Source organism: Solanum dulcamara, chromosome 6 (assembly GCF_947179165.1).
Source record: "Solanum dulcamara chromosome 6, daSolDulc1.2, whole genome shotgun sequence".
Taxonomy (NCBI): Eukaryota; Viridiplantae; Streptophyta; class Magnoliopsida; order Solanales; family Solanaceae; genus Solanum; species Solanum dulcamara.
In genome coordinates, this window is record NC_077242.1 from 79,679,764 (window position 1) to 79,700,976 (window position 21,213).

General features: G+C 33.3%; 3 protein-coding genes across 4 annotated transcripts; 2 read left to right on the top strand and 1 right to left on the bottom strand.

The window, feature by feature from the left end:
- Nucleotides 1–5,942: 5,942 nt before the first annotated feature.
- Nucleotides 5,943–13,961, top strand: LOC129891663 (probable LRR receptor-like serine/threonine-protein kinase At1g56140). 2 transcript variants are annotated; one of them, XM_055967098.1, is made up of 24 exons: nt 5,943–6,188; nt 6,756–6,933; nt 7,241–7,312; nt 7,399–7,470; nt 7,561–7,632; nt 7,755–7,826; nt 8,524–8,595; nt 8,700–8,774; nt 8,927–8,998; nt 9,097–9,168; nt 9,262–9,333; nt 9,548–9,619; nt 9,702–9,767; nt 9,903–9,968; nt 10,088–10,141; nt 10,228–10,292; nt 10,620–10,999; nt 11,137–11,335; nt 11,417–11,581; nt 11,928–12,046; nt 12,264–12,474; nt 12,588–12,819; nt 12,908–13,058; nt 13,367–13,961. In XM_055967098.1, the coding sequence occupies exons 1-24, from the start codon at nt 6,101–6,103 to the stop codon at nt 13,733–13,735; spliced, it is 3,066 nt and encodes a 1,021-aa protein (XP_055823073.1). In that variant the 5' UTR covers nt 5,943–6,100; the 3' UTR covers nt 13,736–13,961. The 2 variants fall into 2 exon arrangements, with proteins under 2 accessions (XP_055823073.1, XP_055823074.1); XM_055967099.1 differs by having other exon boundaries at nt 8,536–8,595.
- Nucleotides 13,962–14,228: 267 nt separating this feature from the next.
- Nucleotides 14,229–15,071, bottom strand: LOC129893190 (uncharacterized). The gene has a single exon (XM_055968678.1). It carries the CDS (start codon nt 15,033–15,035, stop codon nt 14,433–14,435), a length of 603 nt encoding a protein of 200 aa, XP_055824653.1. The 5' UTR covers nt 15,036–15,071; the 3' UTR covers nt 14,229–14,432.
- A 1,127-nt stretch (nt 15,072–16,198) lies between these two features.
- Nucleotides 16,199–20,743, top strand: LOC129891664 (uncharacterized). Its single transcript, XM_055967100.1, has 3 exons — nt 16,199–16,651; nt 19,254–19,442; nt 19,969–20,743. Exons 1-3 carry the CDS (start codon nt 16,469–16,471, stop codon nt 20,383–20,385), a joined length of 789 nt encoding a protein of 262 aa, XP_055823075.1. The 5' UTR covers nt 16,199–16,468; the 3' UTR covers nt 20,386–20,743.
- Nucleotides 20,744–21,213: the final 470 nt, after the last annotated feature.

A 21,213-nucleotide genomic window follows, 5' to 3' on the forward strand; every position in this document is an offset into this window, starting at 1 on the left:
ACGGTGATAAAAATATATCATAATTAAATTTTTGATAATGATCATTTTTTAATATTGATACGTACACACAAGAAATAGCAAGCTAGAAGGTATAGGTGATGATTGTTTATTTTGTTCACACATATATAATGAAAGAGAAATTCAAAGACTGACATCATAAAGAAGAATAATTAAGCTAAAAATTAAGAGTATTGAGAGAGATTATGGTGCCTTTACAGATAAGAAATAAGCCACTAATTATATTAATGTGTTGTACACATCATGAATCTTGAAAATAATCCACAATAACATGTGAACGCCACTTAAATTAAAATTATGTTGACTATTCATTCAAACACTTGTTTACTAATTAAATTATTTTTATTTTTTTGTTTTCATTAATTAACGTGTCTCCAACTCATATTTATATATTCCTTACAAATAGGTCATCATATAATCACGACCTGTATAGTTATATATTTGGCCTTAAACGACCAAAACATTAACTCCATAATTTTAAATACAATTTTCTCTTTGTCTGTTAATTATCAGCTTCCATAATTTTATTCGACTTTTCTCATATTCAGGGTTAAAGAATAATTAACAGACATAACAATAATAACTATAATTATTACTTATAATCAAGGATTGCTACAATATGTTGACTCACTATTTAATTTCAAAGTTCAAACAGTATCAGTCTAAGTTTTATTTTACAAGTCTTTTCTTCTTTTAATTATAATCATTTATTGTCCAGAACTTACTGATAATGAGAATGGCTCATTAAACAGAAAGCAAGGGATTTTCTTCAATTCCATGTTTCAAACACGATATATCTAATTTAGGATGGAATGATCAATTTCACCAGTATCTTTTTTTAAAGAGAAAAGATTTAGATTAGCCCTTGTACTTTGCAAAAAGGAAAAACTTTGCCCTCCGTTAGAGTTCACCCATTCATGTTCTTGTTGTTATAATTTTGACTCGAAATTGAAGATTTTATCATTAGCAACGAGGTCATGACTGAACCAAACTTTTAACCACAATAGGTTAAATTTATACCTTTTTACCCATTAGATATTAATTTAGATCAAAATCCATTGTGCACATTCCAGGACACTATAATGTGGAGAAAAATAAATTGCTTAATACAATTACTTAGTAAAGCTGACTCTCTTTGTTGTTACTATAATCTTGTAAGCTCATCAGATTTCCATTTTATTTTTCAAAATCCATAAGGTCTCCTTTTGACTTGGGCATTAGAAGACGAAGCCCTATAACATATCAGATGGGCCTTTTCTGTGAAATGTTCTATGACAAATTGGGCCAATACGAACTTTTGATCTCTCGCATAAAATCGTTGAGAATCAATACATTGTTGGGATAATTACGCCATATAGTCACTCGGCAAAAATAATTATCAAAAAAATATAGGTATGTATAGTCAGTATATATTTCATGTATAGTTAGATATTCAGTTTTTGAGTGTATTATAATGTATATTCAGTATATAGTTCATGTATAAATAATGTAAATAAAACATGACTATATTTGTTGTAAACTAATTAGTTTATTGTATATATTTGAAATTGTCCCTACATTATTTTCATGGCCCAGTATAAGAGTTTTGCTGTATTTTCCTATGTATAATTTCAAGTTATAAGATCGGCATATTGATCTTTGATAATGTAAAAATTACGTAAAAAAGTATTATCATATGCTTGGGGAAACTTTAATTTTTTTAAAAAAAAAACTATTTGACTTAACAAATAGTGACAGAGTAATTCCTTTTGCATGGAGAATAATGTAATTTTATTATTGACCCGCTCCTCAAGCGTTTGTTATATGGAGAATTTTCGCATATGGCCACTCAAAAATATCTTAATTATGCTCCATATCTATAGTTTACTAATTAAAATTCGTTGCTATAGTTATAGCAGCGTTTTTATAATTCGCACAACATTTGTATACGTTTGTATAACACTATACAATTCACAGTTTCTGTATAACGTTTGTATATTTCACTAGATAATTCATGCACAACGTTTGTATAATTCGCTATACAATTTGTAGTGTTTGTATATTTCACTATAAAATTCCATTCACACACATCGTTTGTATAAATCGCACGAATTATACAAAACTCAATTGTATAGTCGCTCGAATTATATAAAACTCAACTGTAATTACAGTTAGATGTTTGTTGCGAGCCATAATTAATTCAAACTATAGCTATATTAGTTAATTAACTAGCATGTATTTACTTATCGGAGTAATTTTCCCTTGTTATATTGTTTAGCTGTTAATAGTAGCTTTGTTATTTGTCGTTGTTGTAGATTAACGCTCTAACGGATGGATTGATTGAGAAATGGACCATTTAAGGACCAAAGAGAGGTGGCATTTTAAAGGCCCAATTATGATATACTACAGATGTAATCGATCAAACATAAAGCCCATGAATTAGCCCAAAGTTTTGAATCAAATTTCCTAGATTTTTTTTTTGTTTTTTAAACGTAAATATTAATAACAAAATATACGAAAAAGTATTGAAAGTTTGCTTGCACTAATAATCTGTACTTCGACTTCAGTTTTTTTGGTCTGAAGTTAAGGCTTTGGGTGCAATTATTTTTCAACTTCATACATCTGAAATTGATTATAAAGATGTTTAACTTACACAAACTTATAAACTTCAACTATGATTAAAATAACGATCCTCAAATTAACTATTCATGCAACTATCCCATATTTTGCCTTAATAAGTATAATTTTTAGATAAGTTGAATTGAATGGGTCAAAATTATTTGCGTTATTAAACGGACAAATCATTAACCCAACAAAACTCAAGCGGGCTGGATAAATAATGTAATTTTATGAGTTAATTTTGTCACTTCTATGTTCGACAGACAACATTAGTTGAAGTTTAATTTGAACTGATCTTTGTCATAATGTGAACAAAGATCACACGTATGTCGTCGCATCGACTATTTCCTAAATTAGAATATTGGTATACTCTAATATAATATTCTTCAACTACTATTAATTAATTATCCTACGCTTTCCTGCACACCAACTCTGAGTTTTGTTAATTTGAATGTTGAAACATTAGCTGAATATTGATGGCTACCTTTGAAATAATATTCTCCATTGACTTTGTATTCTAACTCAATTCAATTCAATGGTTATGTCTCTATTATCTTTTTTGACTTTATATTACTTTAATATCAGCCTCTGAGTTCCCATGTGTTAATTTGTCCTTGACTCTTCATTTTCCCTCAAACATCAATTTCTGAATATATGGATAAGTTATTTCATTAGACAAATACTCCCTACATTTCTTTTTACTTATAAAATTTTGATTTGGCACATTTATTAAGAAAAGAATGATTGATACGGTGAGTTTATTATTTCCGCTTTGAATATCTTAGCCTTATTTAACCTTTTTTTATGCTTTTATTGCGCCGAGGATCTTTCGAAAACAGCTGTCCTACTTTGGTAGCAGTAAAGCCTGCGTACACTTTACCCTCCCAGATCCCACGTTATGAGATTTCACTGGATTGTTGTTGTAATTATTAAAGTTTTAAACATATTTACTCACTATATTTTTTAAAGAGATTAACTATATATTAATAAATTGAGGGAATAAAATTTTTTATTACTTTTTAATTTGTCAAAATTAACAAATAAAAAGGAAAATCATTTTTTTTTGATAAATAAAGAGAAACGGAAAAAGTATTTATTTTCCAGGAGTGCAACGTACTGAATAATGATGTGCCACTTCAAATAAATAATTGCAGTAGTAATCATCTTTCGCCAATTGCCAAGTTGCCAAGCAGTTTGGGGTGTCAAATGGGTTTAAATAAATACTCCAATCATAACTCGATAAAAGTTTATCTGAACTGAAATGACATGAATTAAAATGAGTTAAAATATCATAATTCAATTCCTCTAATTGTTATCAAGCCTAAATATATTTCTTAAATATAATTTATTCAAATACCCATTTTTTTTTGTGACTGTACATAACATAATTAACAAGAAAAGTCTCTTTGAATCATTATGACAAAATTTATTATGGATTAATTTAGACTACATATCAATTCAAATTTTAAAGAAAAAATTATAGAACTAGTCAAAATTTCTAACTTATTTATTGAAAACAACTATAATTTAAAAATATTATTAAAAATAATATCCTAATTTATTCCTTAATTTTCCTCAATTGATATCCATTTTTTGGGGGAAAATTAAAACAAAAAATTATTGTCCGCATTTTATCTCCTCCCAATTCCCTTTCCCTCCCACATTCTCTCTCTTCCCTATTCCCTTTTCCTAATTTTCCTCAACTAATACCCATTAATAAATGTATTTAAATCATTCAAAAATATAAAATTTAGTATCATAATAAGATTCAAAAATAATTGTATTACAAACACATTGCATTCCACTATTGTATTCATTATTGTTATGTATTTCAGAAATAGATTATAATCAACAAAGAATTTATAGAACAAAACTTATTGTATTCAAAATTATTTTGTATTTCAAATATATATCAAACAAAAAATACAAATCATTCAACCATTCTATCCTCCAAATTGTATTTTTTATGTGCAATTATGTATTCAAAACACATAAGCATATAAACTGTATTTCAACCCAAAAAAAATTATTTCCATCATTCACAAATACAAAATTTAGTATCATAATAAGATCAAAAACAATTGTATTACAAACATATTGTATTTCGTATATTTATATTTAAATTATTTTGTATTTCAATATATGATATACAAGAAATACAAACCATTCAACCATTCTATTTCAAATTTGTATTTTTTAGGTGCAATTATGTACTCAAAATACATAAGCATACAAACTCTGAATCAAAGAACAAAGAACCAAATAAGAATAAATTCGAAAGATATACACATACAAACATGTATTCCTTAAATTGTATTTTTTTATGTTCAAAATGTGTATTCAAATCAAATATCCATACAAACTCTGCATCAAAGAACAAAAAAACACATAAGAATTATAATTCGAAACATATAAGCATAAAAATTTGAATTTCTGCATCCAAAACATATAGAATTTGACAGAAAACTATCAATTACTTGATGTTCGAAACAAATTGAATTCGAAACTAATCTAAAACAAATTCACGATTCATCATAATTTACATTATGTTTTTTCGATTGAATTTTCACTGTATCGGTCTCCTTTTTTTCAGCCAAAAAAGTTTATCAAACGTGTTTCGTAGAAGGATCAACAATGGAGAATACAAACTCGTTAGGGAAGATGAGTAAAGCACCAAATTGATACCTGTAATTGTCAATTGTCAATATTTTTGACTTCTATAAAGTAACATAAGTAATTAATTATTTTCAGTTGTATTTACCTAATTTAAAAGATTTTTTCCATGATTTTCTCTAAGTTGTTGATTCTTTGTTATATTCTAATAAGTTAAACCAAAAAAAATAATACATAAATTCGCTTCATAGCAGGTGAAAATATAGCTATTTTCAATAAATATTGAAAGTGTAGCTAAGGAGTCCTATTAAATATTAAAATATTATTATTTTAATTTTTTTTTCAATTTTAAATAGACGAATCTAAATGACATGAATTAACAAATACGTGAGTCATTAAGCAAAAGCGACATATCTTTTTATGAACTAATTTTATCATCTTAATTAATTTGTTGACCCTTGGGCTTATTTTGTTTTGTGTAATGAAAATTAAACTTTTTTAGAGCTGTCCCATCATCTCACACACACATATATATTCAATATAGTTATAGTAGTGCAAGTTTAATTTTTATTAAACAGAAGAAGAAAAGTCAATTAAGACAGATTTATAGAAAAGTTGCATGTGTTGGGTAAATGTGTAATATATTCATTTGCAAGTAGGTACCATTAAGCAAAGCCCTTATAATTAGTCAACCATTGACAACGTTCAGTTATATATATTTTCCTATTATCCTACAAGCAAACGAAGGAATATTTATTGTTTGTTTATTTCATCTTGGGAGTTGGCAACTGAGGCCTCTCTTTCTCTTCCTGCTAGTTTCTCTGGGAGAAGAAGAAGAAGAAAGTTTCTCTGGGAGAAGAAGAAATTAAACATGAAGACGGCGCTGCCATTAATATTTGGCCTAATCATGTTTGAGATAGCCTTAGCTCAAACAAATACAACAACTGATCCTTCTGAAGGTCACTTAACTCTTTTTTCTAGAAATTTACTTTCTTTATTTATCTCTTTTTCCCTCGACTTCTTAATTACTGTTCAAACATTCCTAATCATCACTTGATAATTAAGGCATATGCCAAACCTGATCATATTATGGTTAATCATGTATGTCTTGTTAGAGTAACCTAGGTTGAAATACATATTATCCTTGCAACAAAAACATAGTATCCTGTTGCCTAATTCAACACAAACATATACTTTTACATTGTCTCATACACTTTTGAAGTTTGGTACAACACAACACCAATTTTTCCAGAAAGTCTCACTCCATTAAAAATAGACTATTTGAATTTCAAATTTTAAAAAATGAAAAATATCAGAGAAAATGACAAAGTAAGGACAGCCAAATTTTCGCCGTATTAAGAAAATTATTATACGGAGTTATTTATTTGGATAACGACTGCTGTCTTAGTTGCCAGTGGGGTCCATGTCAAAGACTTCAGCTCGTCAACTTTTATAAATTAATTTTATCAATTTAATTATACTTTTGAATTTGTGACATTTGAATTTGTGAGTTATTGATAGTGCAGCCCGTATATTGAACTCCATCTTCCAAAATTGGGGGATTTCTGCAACAAATGAGTGGAATATTAGTGGTGAGTTATGCAGTGGAGCCGCCATTGATTCAACTTCCATATTAGATTTCAATCCCGCCATCAAATGTGATTGTTCTGCCAACAACCGTACTCTTTGTCACATCACTGGCTTGTAAGTCACTCTTTTCCCCTATACAATCGTTTTAACATCTATTATATATACACAAACAACTCCTATGTACGATGTAATTTTCTGGTCGAGTGGCAAAAGGGACCCCTTGCACATTTACTAGTTACATGTTGGATTCGTCTATACATTGTGTTTAAATTTATTTTAGTATTGACCCAAAAAAATCTTAATAGAGCTGCTGATGCTTCTTGTAAGCAATAGGAGAAATGGCTGGCAAAGGATAAATTGTCTAGTTCTCATTATTTAAGTATTTACTTTCCATGTAACTCTCACCAATCGTTCTTTACAGGAGAGTTTATGCATTGGACGTCGTGGGTGAAATCCCAGATGAATTATGGAGTCTTACTTTCCTCGATGATCTGTACGTGCTTCCTCCTAACTGTAGTTTCATCCTATACTTTTCATGTTTTATCTGCCAACTACTGATATTTTGGTTACAAATTGCAGCAATTTGGGCCAAAATTACTTAACAGGCACGCTGTCCCCATCCATTGGCAATTTGACTCGGATGAAATGGCTGTAAGTCTACTTATTTCAGTTATTTATGCTCAATCATGATATTTTGTGTGTCTACATGTTTGGAATAATTTAAATGTTTGGTGTCTTCAGAACCTTTGGCATCAATGCTTTGTCAGGGGAGATTCCAAAGGAACTTGGGTTGTTGACAGAGTTACTATCATTGTATGTTCTTATAATTATGTCCTTTGAACCCTTGGTTTTATGATATATCATCTATCAACGTATGAAGAACATCAATCTTCATCGTTTCGTCTTCATTTATTCACCATTTCCTTGTGCTACAGAAGTCTTGGCACAAACAACTTCTCCGGGCCTCTGCCTTCAGAACTTGGAAACTTAACAAAACTGACACAAATGTAAGTTATGATGCATTGTTTTACATCAAAACTTAATTGTTAGATTTTGCAGTTTGCATGAGAAATATGTTATTTGTTCGTGAACATCATTCTGAATCTGGATGGTGTTGCATTGTTTTAATATATATATATCACAAGACCCTGAAGTTATATTAGTAGAGCAGGAGTTCGTCAACGCTCTAATGCAATCTATGTTCTTCTTGCTCCATTTTCATGCTAGAGGAGGAGTATAGTTGATTAAATCCTTGTCTGGTTTTCTGTATCAATAATCATTCCTTATCTGAAGAGTATGATAAGCTATGCTAGGTTGTTTCTCCTTACATTCTACATGTGTGAAGATTTAAAATTCTAATTTGAACTTGCAACACACATAAATAGAAAGGAAAAAGAAAAATAGTATAACTTGAAATATTTAGCACACATTTGAGACATAACAGATGCCAAACAATAAAACATAACAAACACGAGAGTTTCCATCAAACATAGGAAATGAAAGTTATTTTTGAGGTATATAAGTTATTTTCTCCTGATACAGCCTTCTTGATTATTGAAATTTCATATGTTCATAGGTTTTTTGCGATGTATGAAACTGTTTTCTTATAACAGAATATATGTAACATCTTTATATTTAGTTTTGCTGTCATTTCTGTAGCTTGATTTTCTTTTTATTGAACAAAAAAGCTATTTTTTTGCTTAGTTATTTCAACAGCGCTGGTGTTAGTGGACCAATACCATTGACGTTCGCAAGACTGCAGAACTTGGAACAAGTGTAAGAGCTCTTTGTCACATGTTTCTTTTACAGCTTCCCATTTTTTACTTGGACATACTTGTGTATAATAAATCTAACTGGAAAATTAACTATTTGGCTTTCAGGTGGACTTCAGATAATGCTTTTACCGGGAGGATTCCTGATTTCATTGGAAATAATTGGCGAAAGCTTATTGTCCTGTGAGACCACAGTTACTTGAACTATGTCCAGTTATTTATTCTTGAATTCTTTCGAGAATGGTGTCTTACTTTTTTTCATGCAGCATTGCTATAACGCCATTACTGCATCTCCTCTCTAGCATAGCCTGCGACTGATCTTTCTATTGCCACAGGAGGTTCGAAGGAAATGCTTTTGAGGGTCCAATCCCAGCTTCTTTTTCCAACTTAACCTCTTTGACCGACCTGTGAGTTTTTGAGAATGTTTTATCATTCTTGTTCATAGTTTAGAATCCCCTTTTACATTTAGCAGAATCTGATATTTCATCTTCTGCATAATTATCAGGAGAATAAGTGATCTATCCAATGGGAGCTCTTCACTTGACTTTCTCAGGAATATGAAGTCTCTAAGCAAGCTGTAAGGAACAATATGACATAGCACCACATGCTACAAAGCTTGACATTTTATTTCTTTTCTTCTTCTCTGACCAACTAAATTTGGTATTTCCAGGGTTTTACGAAATAACAATATTTCAGGTTCCATCCCAAGTAATATTGGAGAATATCAGAGTCTGTCACTACTGTGAGTTCTGAGCATGATAATGTTCTTATAAACATTTTAAGTCCTCACTCTTTTGGATTGAACTTTAATTATCTCAGTTATATGGCCATGTCATCATATGTGAGCATAAACACTTCTAACTGTGTCGTGCTACTATCTTCAGCTCGAGTTCACGTGCTACTATATTGATCAATTACTACTCCTTTGGTCTAACCTTTATTTTATCTTTTCTCAGGGATTTGAGCTTCAACAATTTGACTGGGCGTATTCCAGATGCACTTTTCAATCTGACTTTACTGACTCACTTGTAATAGATGATTTAATCATTGCTTATATTTGATATCACCTTGATGATGTCTTCATGTACTAATGCCCTTTCCAATCATCAGGTTTCTTGGTGATAACAAGCTAACAGGCGCCCTGCCAGCTCAGAAGATACGGTCTCTCCAGACTATGTGAGTAACTCTTGTTTTTATATGTTATCCTTTCTGTTGGAATGAATATGCTGAACTTTCAAACATTTTCACCATCTTTTAAGCAGAATGGAGGACTATTTCTGTTCTAAGTTATTTTACCATCTTTTCATGTAGAGATTTATCATACAATGAGTTATCTGGAAACTTCCCTTCTTGGATCAATGAGCAAAATCTGCAATTGTACGTATGAGAATAGCTGAAGTTTATATAATGCTTCACCTAATCATTTCTCTCCCTACCTTTTGGTCCCAGTTTCGACTGTGATCAGCATGCTAACACTTGTACTTGGCAACTTGCAGAAATTTAGTTGCCAACAACTTCACAACAGAACAAATAGATCAATCAGACAGCAGGTAGTCAGAAATTTAGTTGACAACAAAATTATAATTGTCTCTTTATTTGAAGAACTGAAACAGGCGGATACTTCCTTTGTCTTCAGTTCTTTGCCTTCAGGGTTAAATTGTCTTCAACGGAATTTCCCTTGCAATCCAGCACGTCCAATATGTAAGTGCTTCCTACAATTTCTTGACGACAAACATCCTACTCCAAATTCTGGTTTCATTAGTATGAATAAGTTTGAAAATATTTGTTCTACATTTTGTGTCTATAAACCACAATATCAGAATGGTTCAATATCAATTTAGTTGAATTCGTTCATTTAAGGTAATATACCTAAATCTATAATATTTGTCCTACATTTTCTGTTCTTATGATATGTCGCTTACCAAGAAACAAGGACATCTGCTACTCTATTCTACTGCTAATGTTCTAATATAGAACTGTGTACTGGTTTCTTATCTTCTCTTGCATGTAACTTTTCATAATTCACAGATTCTGACTTTGCAATTAAATGTGGAGGAGGACGTCCAATAAGATCTAGTGATCAGATATCGTATGAGAGGGAGAATGAGACTCTGGGTCCAGCAACATATTTCATGACTAGTACAGGGAGGTGGGCTGTTAGTAATGCTGGTCTGCATTCTGACCGTCCAAATCAGAGCTTCACAAGCTTCACCTCATCTCAGTTTACAAATACCTTGGACTCTGAGCTCTACCAAACTGCACGAATTTCGGCTGGATCACTCAGATACTATGGCTTGGGCCTTGAGAATGGTAATTACACTGTGACCCTCCACTTTGCTGAGTCAGAAATCTTAAATCCCCCAACTTGGCGTAGTCTTGGAAGACGTGTATTTGACATATATGTACAGGTATGCATTGTTTTTGTAAAATAGAGAAACCTTGATTCGCCTTGAAGACATATATTATTCATAAACAAAGAAGTATCGGAATGATTTGGGTCCGAAAAGAGCATCACTTTAATAATTTTATGGTTATCTTTTTCCAGGGAATTCGGCAGTTGAAAGATTTTGACATTAAGAGGGAGGCTGGGGGAAGATCCCTCGCAGCTGTTCAAAGGCAATTTAAAGCTCAGGTCTCCGAAAATCATCTTGAGATACATCTCTTTTGGGCTGGAAAAGGGACCTGCTGTGTACCTATACAAGGCACATATGGACCTTCCATATCAGCAATTAGTGCAACCCCAGGTATCCATCAATTACAGACAGCAAATAGATTCTTAAATGAGACATTCAGAACTATACTGACACTGCTTAGCTTTTCTACAGATTTTGTTCCCACTGTTAGCAACCAGCCTCCTACTACAAAAAAGAACCGGACTGGTCTGATTGTGGGTATTGTTGTTGGAGTTGGAATCATAAGCTTGATTTCATTATTTGCTGTCTATTACCTAATTCAGAAAAGAAAACAGCAGAAGGCATTGGAGGATGAAGGTAAGAAACGCAAACTGATCTCGCATGGTTCTTCCGTCTTTGACTTTTAAGTAATTCATCTATAAGTTTAACTCTGAGACCGGATCTTACAGGAAAGTCGGTTTAACAACACTTCCATTTCCAGATTCTTTTTGTATAAGTTTCTTGGAAATTTTTATTTCTTGATTTCGACAAATTGGTTTAGAAGAGCAAGAGTTAATGCAAGGAGTCAGCACATGCATTCCTTCAGTTTATTCTCCTTATGAAATAATGTATAATGTATAATGTATAATGTATGTTCTAGTGTGTAAATCCCAGAAATTGATTCCTTAGACTGATTAAGGACATTTTCTCTTCAAATTTGCAGAGTTCATGGGGATAGATACCAGACCCTACACTTTCAGCTATTCAGAACTTCGAGCTGCAACTGGTGACTTCTCTTCTTCTAATAAGCTTGGAGAGGGAGGTTTTGGACCAGTTTACAAGGTAATCCCTTCTTCCACATGAAGTCCAGAAGTAACTAGTGTTCCCTATATTGCAATTTTTGTCGCACCTATAGCGTACATGTTTCTCAAATATCAAGAAATCATGACTAAATACTTGTGCTTTCTTGTTTGCTTTAGTTTTGCTATAAATTATGGCAAACAGAAAATGATTTTATTGAAATTGTCTGAACCTTTAACCATTTTTTTGTGGTCCATAGGGAACACTTGAGGATGAGAGGGTTGTTGCTGTTAAACAACTATCTGTGGCATCACATCAAGGAAAGAGTCAGTTTGTAGCAGAGATTGCTACTATATCAGCTGTACAACACCGTAATCTTGTGAAACTTTATGGTTGCTGCATCGAGGGGGACAGACGATTACTTGTTTATGAGTATCTTGAAAACAGGAGTCTTGATCAAGCATTATTTGGTACTAATGAATATCAATATTTTGGAATTTCTTCCTTTCCTCATATAAGAGGGAAAAAAACACTTCCTGATTTTTATAGTATGATTATTGAGATTATGGCTTCAATTGCGCAGAGAAAGGATCTTTATATCTTGATTGGCCAACACGCTTCCAGATATGCTTGGGAGTAGCAAAGGGTCTAGCTTATCTTCATGAGGAATCTCGAGTCCGTATTGTCCATCGAGATGTCAAGGCCAGTAATATCTTGCTTGATGCAGACCTAAACCCTAAAATTTCAGATTTCGGATTGGCAAAGCTTTATGATGACAAACAGACTCATATAAACACTCGTGTGGCAGGCACAATGTAAGATCCTCAAAATTGAAGACGTGTCGTATTCATTCACTCCTTTTCTATAGTTTTGTTTCATGAACTCGTTAATATTTTTTTGTAGAGGGTATCTTGCACCAGAATATGCCATGCGCGGACATTTGACGGAGAAGGCTGATGTGTTTGGCTTCGGAGTTGTAGCTCTAGAGATTGTCAGTGGTAGACCAAACTCTGACGAGAGCTTGGAAGAAGACAAGATCTACCTTCTTGAGTGGGTAAAGTACTTTCCTTCTTTGCTTGTAGTAAAGCATTAGAACAATAAAATATATGTACTCATCTCGGTTGCTGCTGCAAGTGGTTATGCAACTTCTAGCTTGTCAGGCATTTCACTCAAAGGAAAGAAAGGAAGATTCAACATATACCACTTGGATTAACGAAATGGAAGAATTTCTTCCTTTGCATTCATGCTTTTCTACTTTTTATCTTTATTATCTTTAAAGACTGACTTATAATGCTGTACTGTGGTTTGGTTATAACCATATTCATCGCATATCACTGACTCCTGTGTACACTGCTCTTCTAGGCTTGGCAGCTTCATGAGAACAAGCGGGAAACCGAGCTAGTGGATGCAAATTTATCTGAATTTGATGTAGACGAAGTGGAAAAAGTAATAGGGATAGCTCTACTATGCACTCAAACATCTCCAGGACTACGACCCTCAATGTCCCGTGTAATAGCAATGCTTACAGGTGATGCTGAGGTTGCCGCTGTGACTTCCAGACCTGGATACCTGACCGACTGGAAATTTAAAGATACAACAACCTTCATGAGTGATCATTCTTCGCAAATGCAAAATTCATCAGTGGGTACAAGTACAGCCGCGACTACAAATTATTCACCATCAGGTCCTGACACACCAATGCTTAGTGACATCATTAGAGAGGGTAGATGAAATCTTCTATTTTTCAGTCAGAGATGAAGGGAGTTATCAGATAAACTTTTACCCTTTTGTTTGCTTTGAAGATTTCACCTCTCTTTAGATTCTTTCTGCATGTATTATAACCATTTGTGTAAAGGTTTTCATCGATTTAAGGAATACTTGAACTATCTTTTGAAAGATAGTGATCCTTCAACGACTCAAAAATGGCTATGACAAAGATTGTACACAATATTGAGAACTCTTTATTCTCCCATGCTCTAGCTATTATGCTCCCTAGACCACTACCATCTAGTTAAGTAGGGACAATCAGTCCGTAGTGACAGGAATCTAGGAATGAATCAGGATCCCTATCAATATAAAATGCATAATCCAACAAGGCATCTGATGGATAAACTAGCAGCAAAGCTTATAAAGAAAACAAATGAGGGTGAACTGAGTTGCAGGCACACACTAAAGAAATTGCCTTTGCAGTGTTCCAATAACCAGCAACTACAGGCAGAAACAATCAAGCAAAGCTGAAAATGTTAAGAATTCATTGCCAATGATACAAAAAGAATACCCAAATAACAAAAAGCAGAACAGTAGATTCTGCTGCAACTTCAGAAATCAATTTTCTTCTACTACATGATTACAGAAGCCAAAAGCTTCAGGCTTTTCAGTTGTAGAGCATAAAAGAGAATATACACCCCATTTTGCTGCAATGCAAGTTTCAACCACACAAAATGGTCCTGGTTAAAGCGAGTACCAGACAAGTAACAGAGAAGAAAAACAGAGAGACAAAGTCTCTAGCTGACCATTTTCGAACAACCTTAGCTTCAACCCTCAAGCTCTTAGCCCTCCTAAGAGCATCAACTTCCTTCAACAAGTCAAATTCCACCCCTTTTCTCTTCAGCTCCTCCACGCACTTAGCCAGTAATTTCCCGTCCTCTTTCTCTCTCTCCAGCAGTTTCTCTAAGTGACTCTCCGTATCCGTCTTGTACCTAACAGCCCAAATGATACCCATAGAACAGAGGAGAGAACAGAGAGACGGGATCCAGGATCGGTGGCAAAGTGCGGTTTTCGAAGCCCATTTGGAGGAGGCACTGAATAAAAGCATAAGGGAAATGGAATGGAACAAGAAGAAAATGCAGTAAAGCTGTGTGATTTCGTTGCGGACGGAGTCGATTTGGGTTTCTTTGGTGGCGATTCTGTTTAGGATGAGTTCTTCTTCTTTAAGCCATTGTTTGAGAAGCAACTTGTGAGTTGGGGTTTCTGCGATTTGGTGAAGTGGGTGTAAAGGCTTGGATTCCATTATTGAAGTGTTGCTCACCATTGGAGATTGATGAAAGTTGCTTTGGGATCAGAGGTGGGGAGAGGAAGAGGAGCCCCCTTTTTAACGGTCCTTTCGGATTTGAAATTATGTAACGGTCGATTTATTTCGTCAAGTGTGACAGATCTACGAAATCTTAGCTGGATCTGGATCCGGATCCATTCAATTTTGGAGAGCATAGTTTTTTCTTTCCTTTTTGTTTCGTTGACAAACCTAGAATTATTAATGAACTACTCCACCCGTCCCATATTAATTAATCATTTTTAAATTAAAATAATTTTATTAATTCACCCTTTTAAAAACTTATTGAAAATTTTACAAACAAATATGAACAGTTTCAAAAAGAATAATATTAGAAAAAAATTAATTAATATGAGACAATCTTTTTTAGTATAATGAACAACTAATATGAGACGGAGGAAAACTATTTTATTTTGAGATTTTTTTTCCTTTTCCTTTTGAGGTTTTTGAATGTTGCACTATGAAAAATAGCACGTGGGAACTTTTTGCAAAAGCTGAAGAAGTTTAAATTGATTATTTAGTGATGAAATTGCTTATTCATATTCGATATTTATAACAAATTATATCTATATATGTCATCATCTTTCCTTATTATTTCTCTTTTTTGATTAGATAGTTTTGCTTTTAATATCTAAAGAAAGTTAGTTTTATAGTTCAAAGACATCTAAACTAAAAATGGCATATGTATTTCATGAGAAGATTTGTGACTTTTTTGGATGAGAATCAAAGTTAACCTTTCTTTCAGAAAGAATGAAAGCTTTCTTGGTCCCCAGCTCTCTTAGGCAAGACTACTCGCTTGAAGACAACTCTTTTAGAGTTTGGTATTAGACAAGCACAAGCTTCTTTGACTCCAATAACAAGAGTCACACAGTTTTTTTGTCCATCAATTGATCAAGATGGTATTACATATATTCAATTAATTGTGATTACGAAATAAAATTATAGTAGTATAAAATATTAATTATATATTCATTATTCAAAAGTAAACACTAATTGTGTAAGCAAGCTATTTATGTAACAAATCACGCATATATTAATCATTTTTACTTGAATAATAATATTTGCTTAAATTGCCTAATATCTTTAAAGGGGCAATTGTAAAAGTTGAAATAAAATATTCAAAATTAAATAGTTTTACCATAGTATATGGGAAATAGAATCAGATTTTTTCCTTTATCATTTGTTTTCCTTTTCAGCATTTTGGAAAAAGGTGGACCCGTAAATTTGCTCTCGTTCAGACACGCATTGCCGCTTCGCTATTTGGCCCGATCGACGACTACTTCGTTATCTCCGATTGTTGGAGTTTCTTCAACCTCAATTCCCACAAAATCTTCAAATTCAAGTTACTGTTTTCTGTATTACTCGATTCAATTAATTGCTTATATATTGAATTAGCCGTACCCGTGTATACAAAAATGGCCTCATCAGCTACCATCAACAAGATCGAAAGAGCTCACCAGATGTACAGGGAAGGTAGATATGCCGAAGCTCTGGGTTTTTATACGGATGCACTTTCTTTGGCTAAAACCAAGTCCCAAAAGATTGCTCTTCACAGCAATCGTGCTGCTTGTTTCCTCAAACTTCACGATTTCAAAAAGGTTAGATCTTTTATTTTATCTTAATCGATAATTACAGCAAACATTTGTTGATTTCGAGTTCTGAAACTTGGAACCTGATGCTTTCAGCTTTCTGATTTCGAATGGCTAGCTGGTACAGTGTTGTGATGTAATAAATGCCTGCTCTTTTCGCAAATAGCTTAAAAATGAAATTCAATCTTGCTGAATTCAGCATGGATTGTAAAGTTTTCTCTTTTCAGCGATAACATAGTTCAAATGAAGCAAAAAGGGATTTCCTTTTTGTTGACCCTACTTGTAGTACTTTAAGTTGCAAATCAATAAATTAACTTTTCGTTTTCTTTGATTGTTTACACCCATAGATAGCAAATCAATGAATGATCTTTTTCTGTTTTCTAGGTCCTTGGTTTTCCTTGTTGGTTGCCTTTTTATATCTCAAAATACAAGGGCTTGGATGAAGTAGCTTAAGGTCTTAACCGATGTGCACATCATGAACTGAATATTGTATTGGATGTAAGCAGAGGCATAGCCAGGATTTTAGCGAAGGGTGTTCAAACTTCGAAGAGGTAAATACAAAAAAAAAAATCGATGAATGGGCGCGAAAAATTTAAGTGAAGCTACATAATAGTTAGCTAAGTCATAAAAGTACTTGTTATAGTAGTAACAATCATATAAATTAAAACTAACATAAACATGAATAAAGAAATTCTCTAGTGAAAGCATAATCCAAATATATTATTCAATCCTACTCGAGGAGATTTCATGTCTTGATTTTTATTTTTAAAATTTTTTATAATAGACTCATTAGAAATAGTACTAAATATCTCCTTTTTACATTAGGCACTACGAAATCACCTAAAAGATCATCATTTATTGTACAGCATTTTAATTGTAAGACTAAAGTTTTTGGTATTTAAGAAAAATATATTTCTATTGAAGAGTTCCATCGGTGGGATGAGAAGAATTTGGACTCTTTATATTGTCTTGGGAAATCCTCATCTCATGAGATAGCTTTTTGGGTTGAATTAGGCTCAAGGTCCATTTAACATGGTCTCGGAGCCAATTCCATTCCAATTTGTGGTTTACCAATGTTGGGCCCCCATATAAAATTGTCCATGCTCTAGATGTCCATATCTAAGCGTGAGGTGAGTGTTGAGTCCCACATCGGTGGGATGAGGAGAATTCAGACTCTTTATATGGTCTTGGACAATCCTCCCCTCATAAGCTAACTTTTGAGTTGAGCTTGGCCTAAGGCCTATTTAACAATAAGGTATTCTAATTAGAAAAATAATTACAAGGCGCTATAGAATAACCAAACAAATTTATTTTTGAAAAACATGTTAAGACATTATGTAATTGTCACCAAAATATTACAAATAATGAAAAAGGAGTATGTTTTGCATTTAGTTTTGTGATAAATCAATACTCCATCCGTTTCAAATTATATGATGCTTTTCGCTTTCCGAGAGTCAAGTTGACTAATCTTTGAAGCTAAATTGGATTAGATCAATTCAATATTTAGAAACTTTACAAATACATTTTAAAATATTGGTGAAAGTTTACATAGTTTGAATCTTGAATAGCGAAATATATCACATAAACTGAAAGAGAGGGAGTAGCTTTTAAAGAAAAATATTTTCCCATTTTTAGATAGCTATAAAATATTTCTCATTGCGTTCTTGCAATAACACAAGAAGCCATTAACAAGAATATTTTTATATGAGAGAATATGTTGTTAACAGGAATACTTTATATGAGAGAATATTTTCTCGGCACAAGCAACAACAGTTAGTGAACAACTTACTTTATTTGTTCTATTTTGCTTTAAAAAGGTGTAAACTAATGATAGCTGCAGGAATCGAACCCGCGCTACTTTAGAAAGTCTGACCACCCTTGGCCGCTGAGCTATCACTCTGAGTTATCACTCTGAGTTGTGTCAAGGGTGTTCAAGAATAAATAATTGTATGCTTAAAACGATAGTTGACCTCTACATACGGTATAATTTTCTGACAAAGAGTGTTCGGTTGACCCATCTTCCAAGGCAGTAGCTCTGCCAGTGGATGTTAGTAATTTGTTTTCAGTGGCGTGGCTGTGTACATAATTGGTAACTGGGTCACTGCAGAGTTTTATGTATCCAAGGTTTGGTTGATACCCGAATACAGGCAAAAGTTTTTGAATACCTTGTTTATTAATTACTAAAACTAGCATATTGTGTTTCCTGTTAGAAAATAGAACTATCCAAGTTGGCTTGAACAATTTTTTTTTATTTTAGGTTTTCCCTTTATCGATAATGTTGTAAGCATATGAGTGAGCGGAAGAAGAAGTGATCACTCAAGTCTCATTTCTAGTAAATTGTTAAACTGGAAGCAGTTGATGATGATGATGATCCTAATAATGAAAAGTACTCCAACAGCGTCAAACGTGTCTCTTGCCAGATATTTACGGCCTTTTTCCTAAGCATATTTTATCGAAAAAATGAGCCTGGTTGCTATAGGTTGTGTTGCTGTAGTATACTGTATTTTCCTCTTGGTATTGTTTGACGAAAGTTAAAATAGAGAAAAGAGGGAGGATATATCTGTTCAGTGCTTGCTTTGAGCTTACTGTTGGGTATTATATCATGCTGCAGGCAGCAGATGAATGTACATTGGTACTTGAACTTGATCAAAAACACACAGGCGCACTGATGTTGCGCGCTCAAACCTTAGTCACCCTCAAGGAGTACCATTCAGCACTTTTCGATGTCAACAGGCTGATTGAATTGAATCCGTCATCAGAAGTGTATCAAAACCTCCACGTCCGTCTGAAGACACAATTGGTAGTCATTCTGCCTTTCTCTTGGGTTTCCTTTTTATATTTGTTTAATTTTTTCACCAGCTCCTCTCTACCCTTTGCGACTCTGTCTATGGCTTAACTATAATGGGCTTGTGTTTCTTATACTTACATTACTGGTGCTGCTTGATGGGGTAAAATTTTCATGTATATTTTTTTCAACAATCTATTTGTATGCTACCATTAACTTTAGCAAAATATCATAGCTAAAGCATTTGTCATATGTTTGCTAATTCTTGGGAGAATTCAACATCAACCAAATAACTAGGACAGACATTTTGGCATAAATTGGTCAAGCAAATGAATTGACTCTCATTATATTCTGATTTTCTTTCCTCCTTTGTGATTGAGTCACCATATAGTCGAATTTAAGTCCTCATATAGAGTAGTGGTTTCATGATTCTTCTTTTCTGGCCAAAAGTGTTCAAAGTAAACAAGGTTGTTTTCCTCGTCTATCTGACCCTTTTCATAGATGGTAATTTAGAGATGGTTCTTCTTTTGTTTAAGGAAAGTCACTTGCTCCAATACCTGAAGATGAAGCAGAGCTTGAAGAAGATGATGACGAAAATGGCGACCTAAAGGTAGATTTGGAAGAACAATGTACTAATAAAGAAACCAATGAAGTTGATGTAGGAGAAGACAACAGAGAAGCTATGGAAGCAACCACAATAAAAGCTGAGTCTGGAAGTGTCAAACAAACAACTGAAGTCGGTGATGTTCAGAAAATGGAATCGTCTGAACAACAGTCGTCTAGCTGGGAAGCAATCCCACAGCCAAAAGGACATTCACGGCTTGACTATTCTAGATGGGATAGGGTTGAAGATGAGTCTAGTGAAGATGACGATGATGACGACGAGGACGACGACGATGATTCTCAACCTCAGTATAGATTCCGTGTCAAAACTATTGGTGTGCGAGCTGTTAAGTAAGATGAAAAAAGTATTTAATGCAAATTGCATGAATTGGGCGATACCATTCTTTGTTGTTTCATATGAAGAGAGCTGAAAGTCTATTGGGCTTAGAAATGATGCTAGCTTTGTTTCATTCAGCATAGTGTGTGGAAGCTCTGGATCATGGTTGATAGTTCCTTAATACTTGTGAGCATAGAAACAATGTACATTTTATATGAAGTGATAGAGCAACAAAAAGTGAGATATACTCTGCCAGAGTGAGATCCGCGTTGGTTCTGGCAGTGTTACTATGATTCTAGTGCTATTTTGATTGTTTCCCATGTCCCGGAAACTGCTATACAATTCTCTTTGGTGGCATAGTGTAGATTTACCTCTTTGGATGGGTGATTCTGTTGAACGAATGAGTTGTAAGACCACCACAGTGCGTTTATCCGTTAGATCAAAGTTCAGAAATGGGAAGAGGAACATACCTTTCTTCTTCTTTTGGTGTGTGTGTGTTGTATCTTTTTACATTAGCAAAGGGGATATGTCTATTTTGTTGATGATTCATATTTTGTATGGCTAATGAATCATAATTTTCCTTATTAAATTACTAATAATATCAGGATTATAAGCCCTCTTTTTTGGGATAAAGTTCAAGTACGTCAAAGAAACTAATTATAGCATTTGAAATTCAGGGTTGATTGCAACTTTACCCCTTGTTTCAGACATCAGAATTCGAAGTCAACGTAGCTTGTTTTAGTTACTAAATTCGCAATTATAGACATTAGAAATTATTTTATTTAGTATAAATACAAGGTCTAAGCTACTGAATTCATCCGATATTTAAAAATACGTAGTAGTTTA

Bases quoted from the DNA above. Each gene is read 5' to 3' on its own strand.
- LOC129891663 (XM_055967098.1), top strand. From the start codon at position 6,101: ATGAAGACGGCGCTGCCATTAATATTTGGCCTAATCATGTTTGAGATA. The intron at 7,827-8,523 runs GTAAGTTATGAT...TTTTTTGCTTAG, and splicing joins TTAACAAAACTGACACAAAT to TTATTTCAACAGCGCTGGTG. The intron at 8,775-8,926 runs GTGAGACCACAG...CTATTGCCACAG, and splicing joins TGGCGAAAGCTTATTGTCCT to GAGGTTCGAAGGAAATGCTT.
- LOC129893190 (XM_055968678.1), bottom strand. From the start codon at position 15,035: ATGGTGAGCAACACTTCAATAATGGAATCCAAGCCTTTACACCCACTT.
- LOC129891664 (XM_055967100.1), top strand. From the start codon at position 16,469: ATGGCCTCATCAGCTACCATCAACAAGATCGAAAGAGCTCACCAGATG. The intron at 16,652-19,253 runs GTTAGATCTTTT...ATCATGCTGCAG, and splicing joins AACTTCACGATTTCAAAAAG to GCAGCAGATGAATGTACATT. The intron at 19,443-19,968 runs GTAGTCATTCTG...GTTTAAGGAAAG, and splicing joins TCCGTCTGAAGACACAATTG to TCACTTGCTCCAATACCTGA.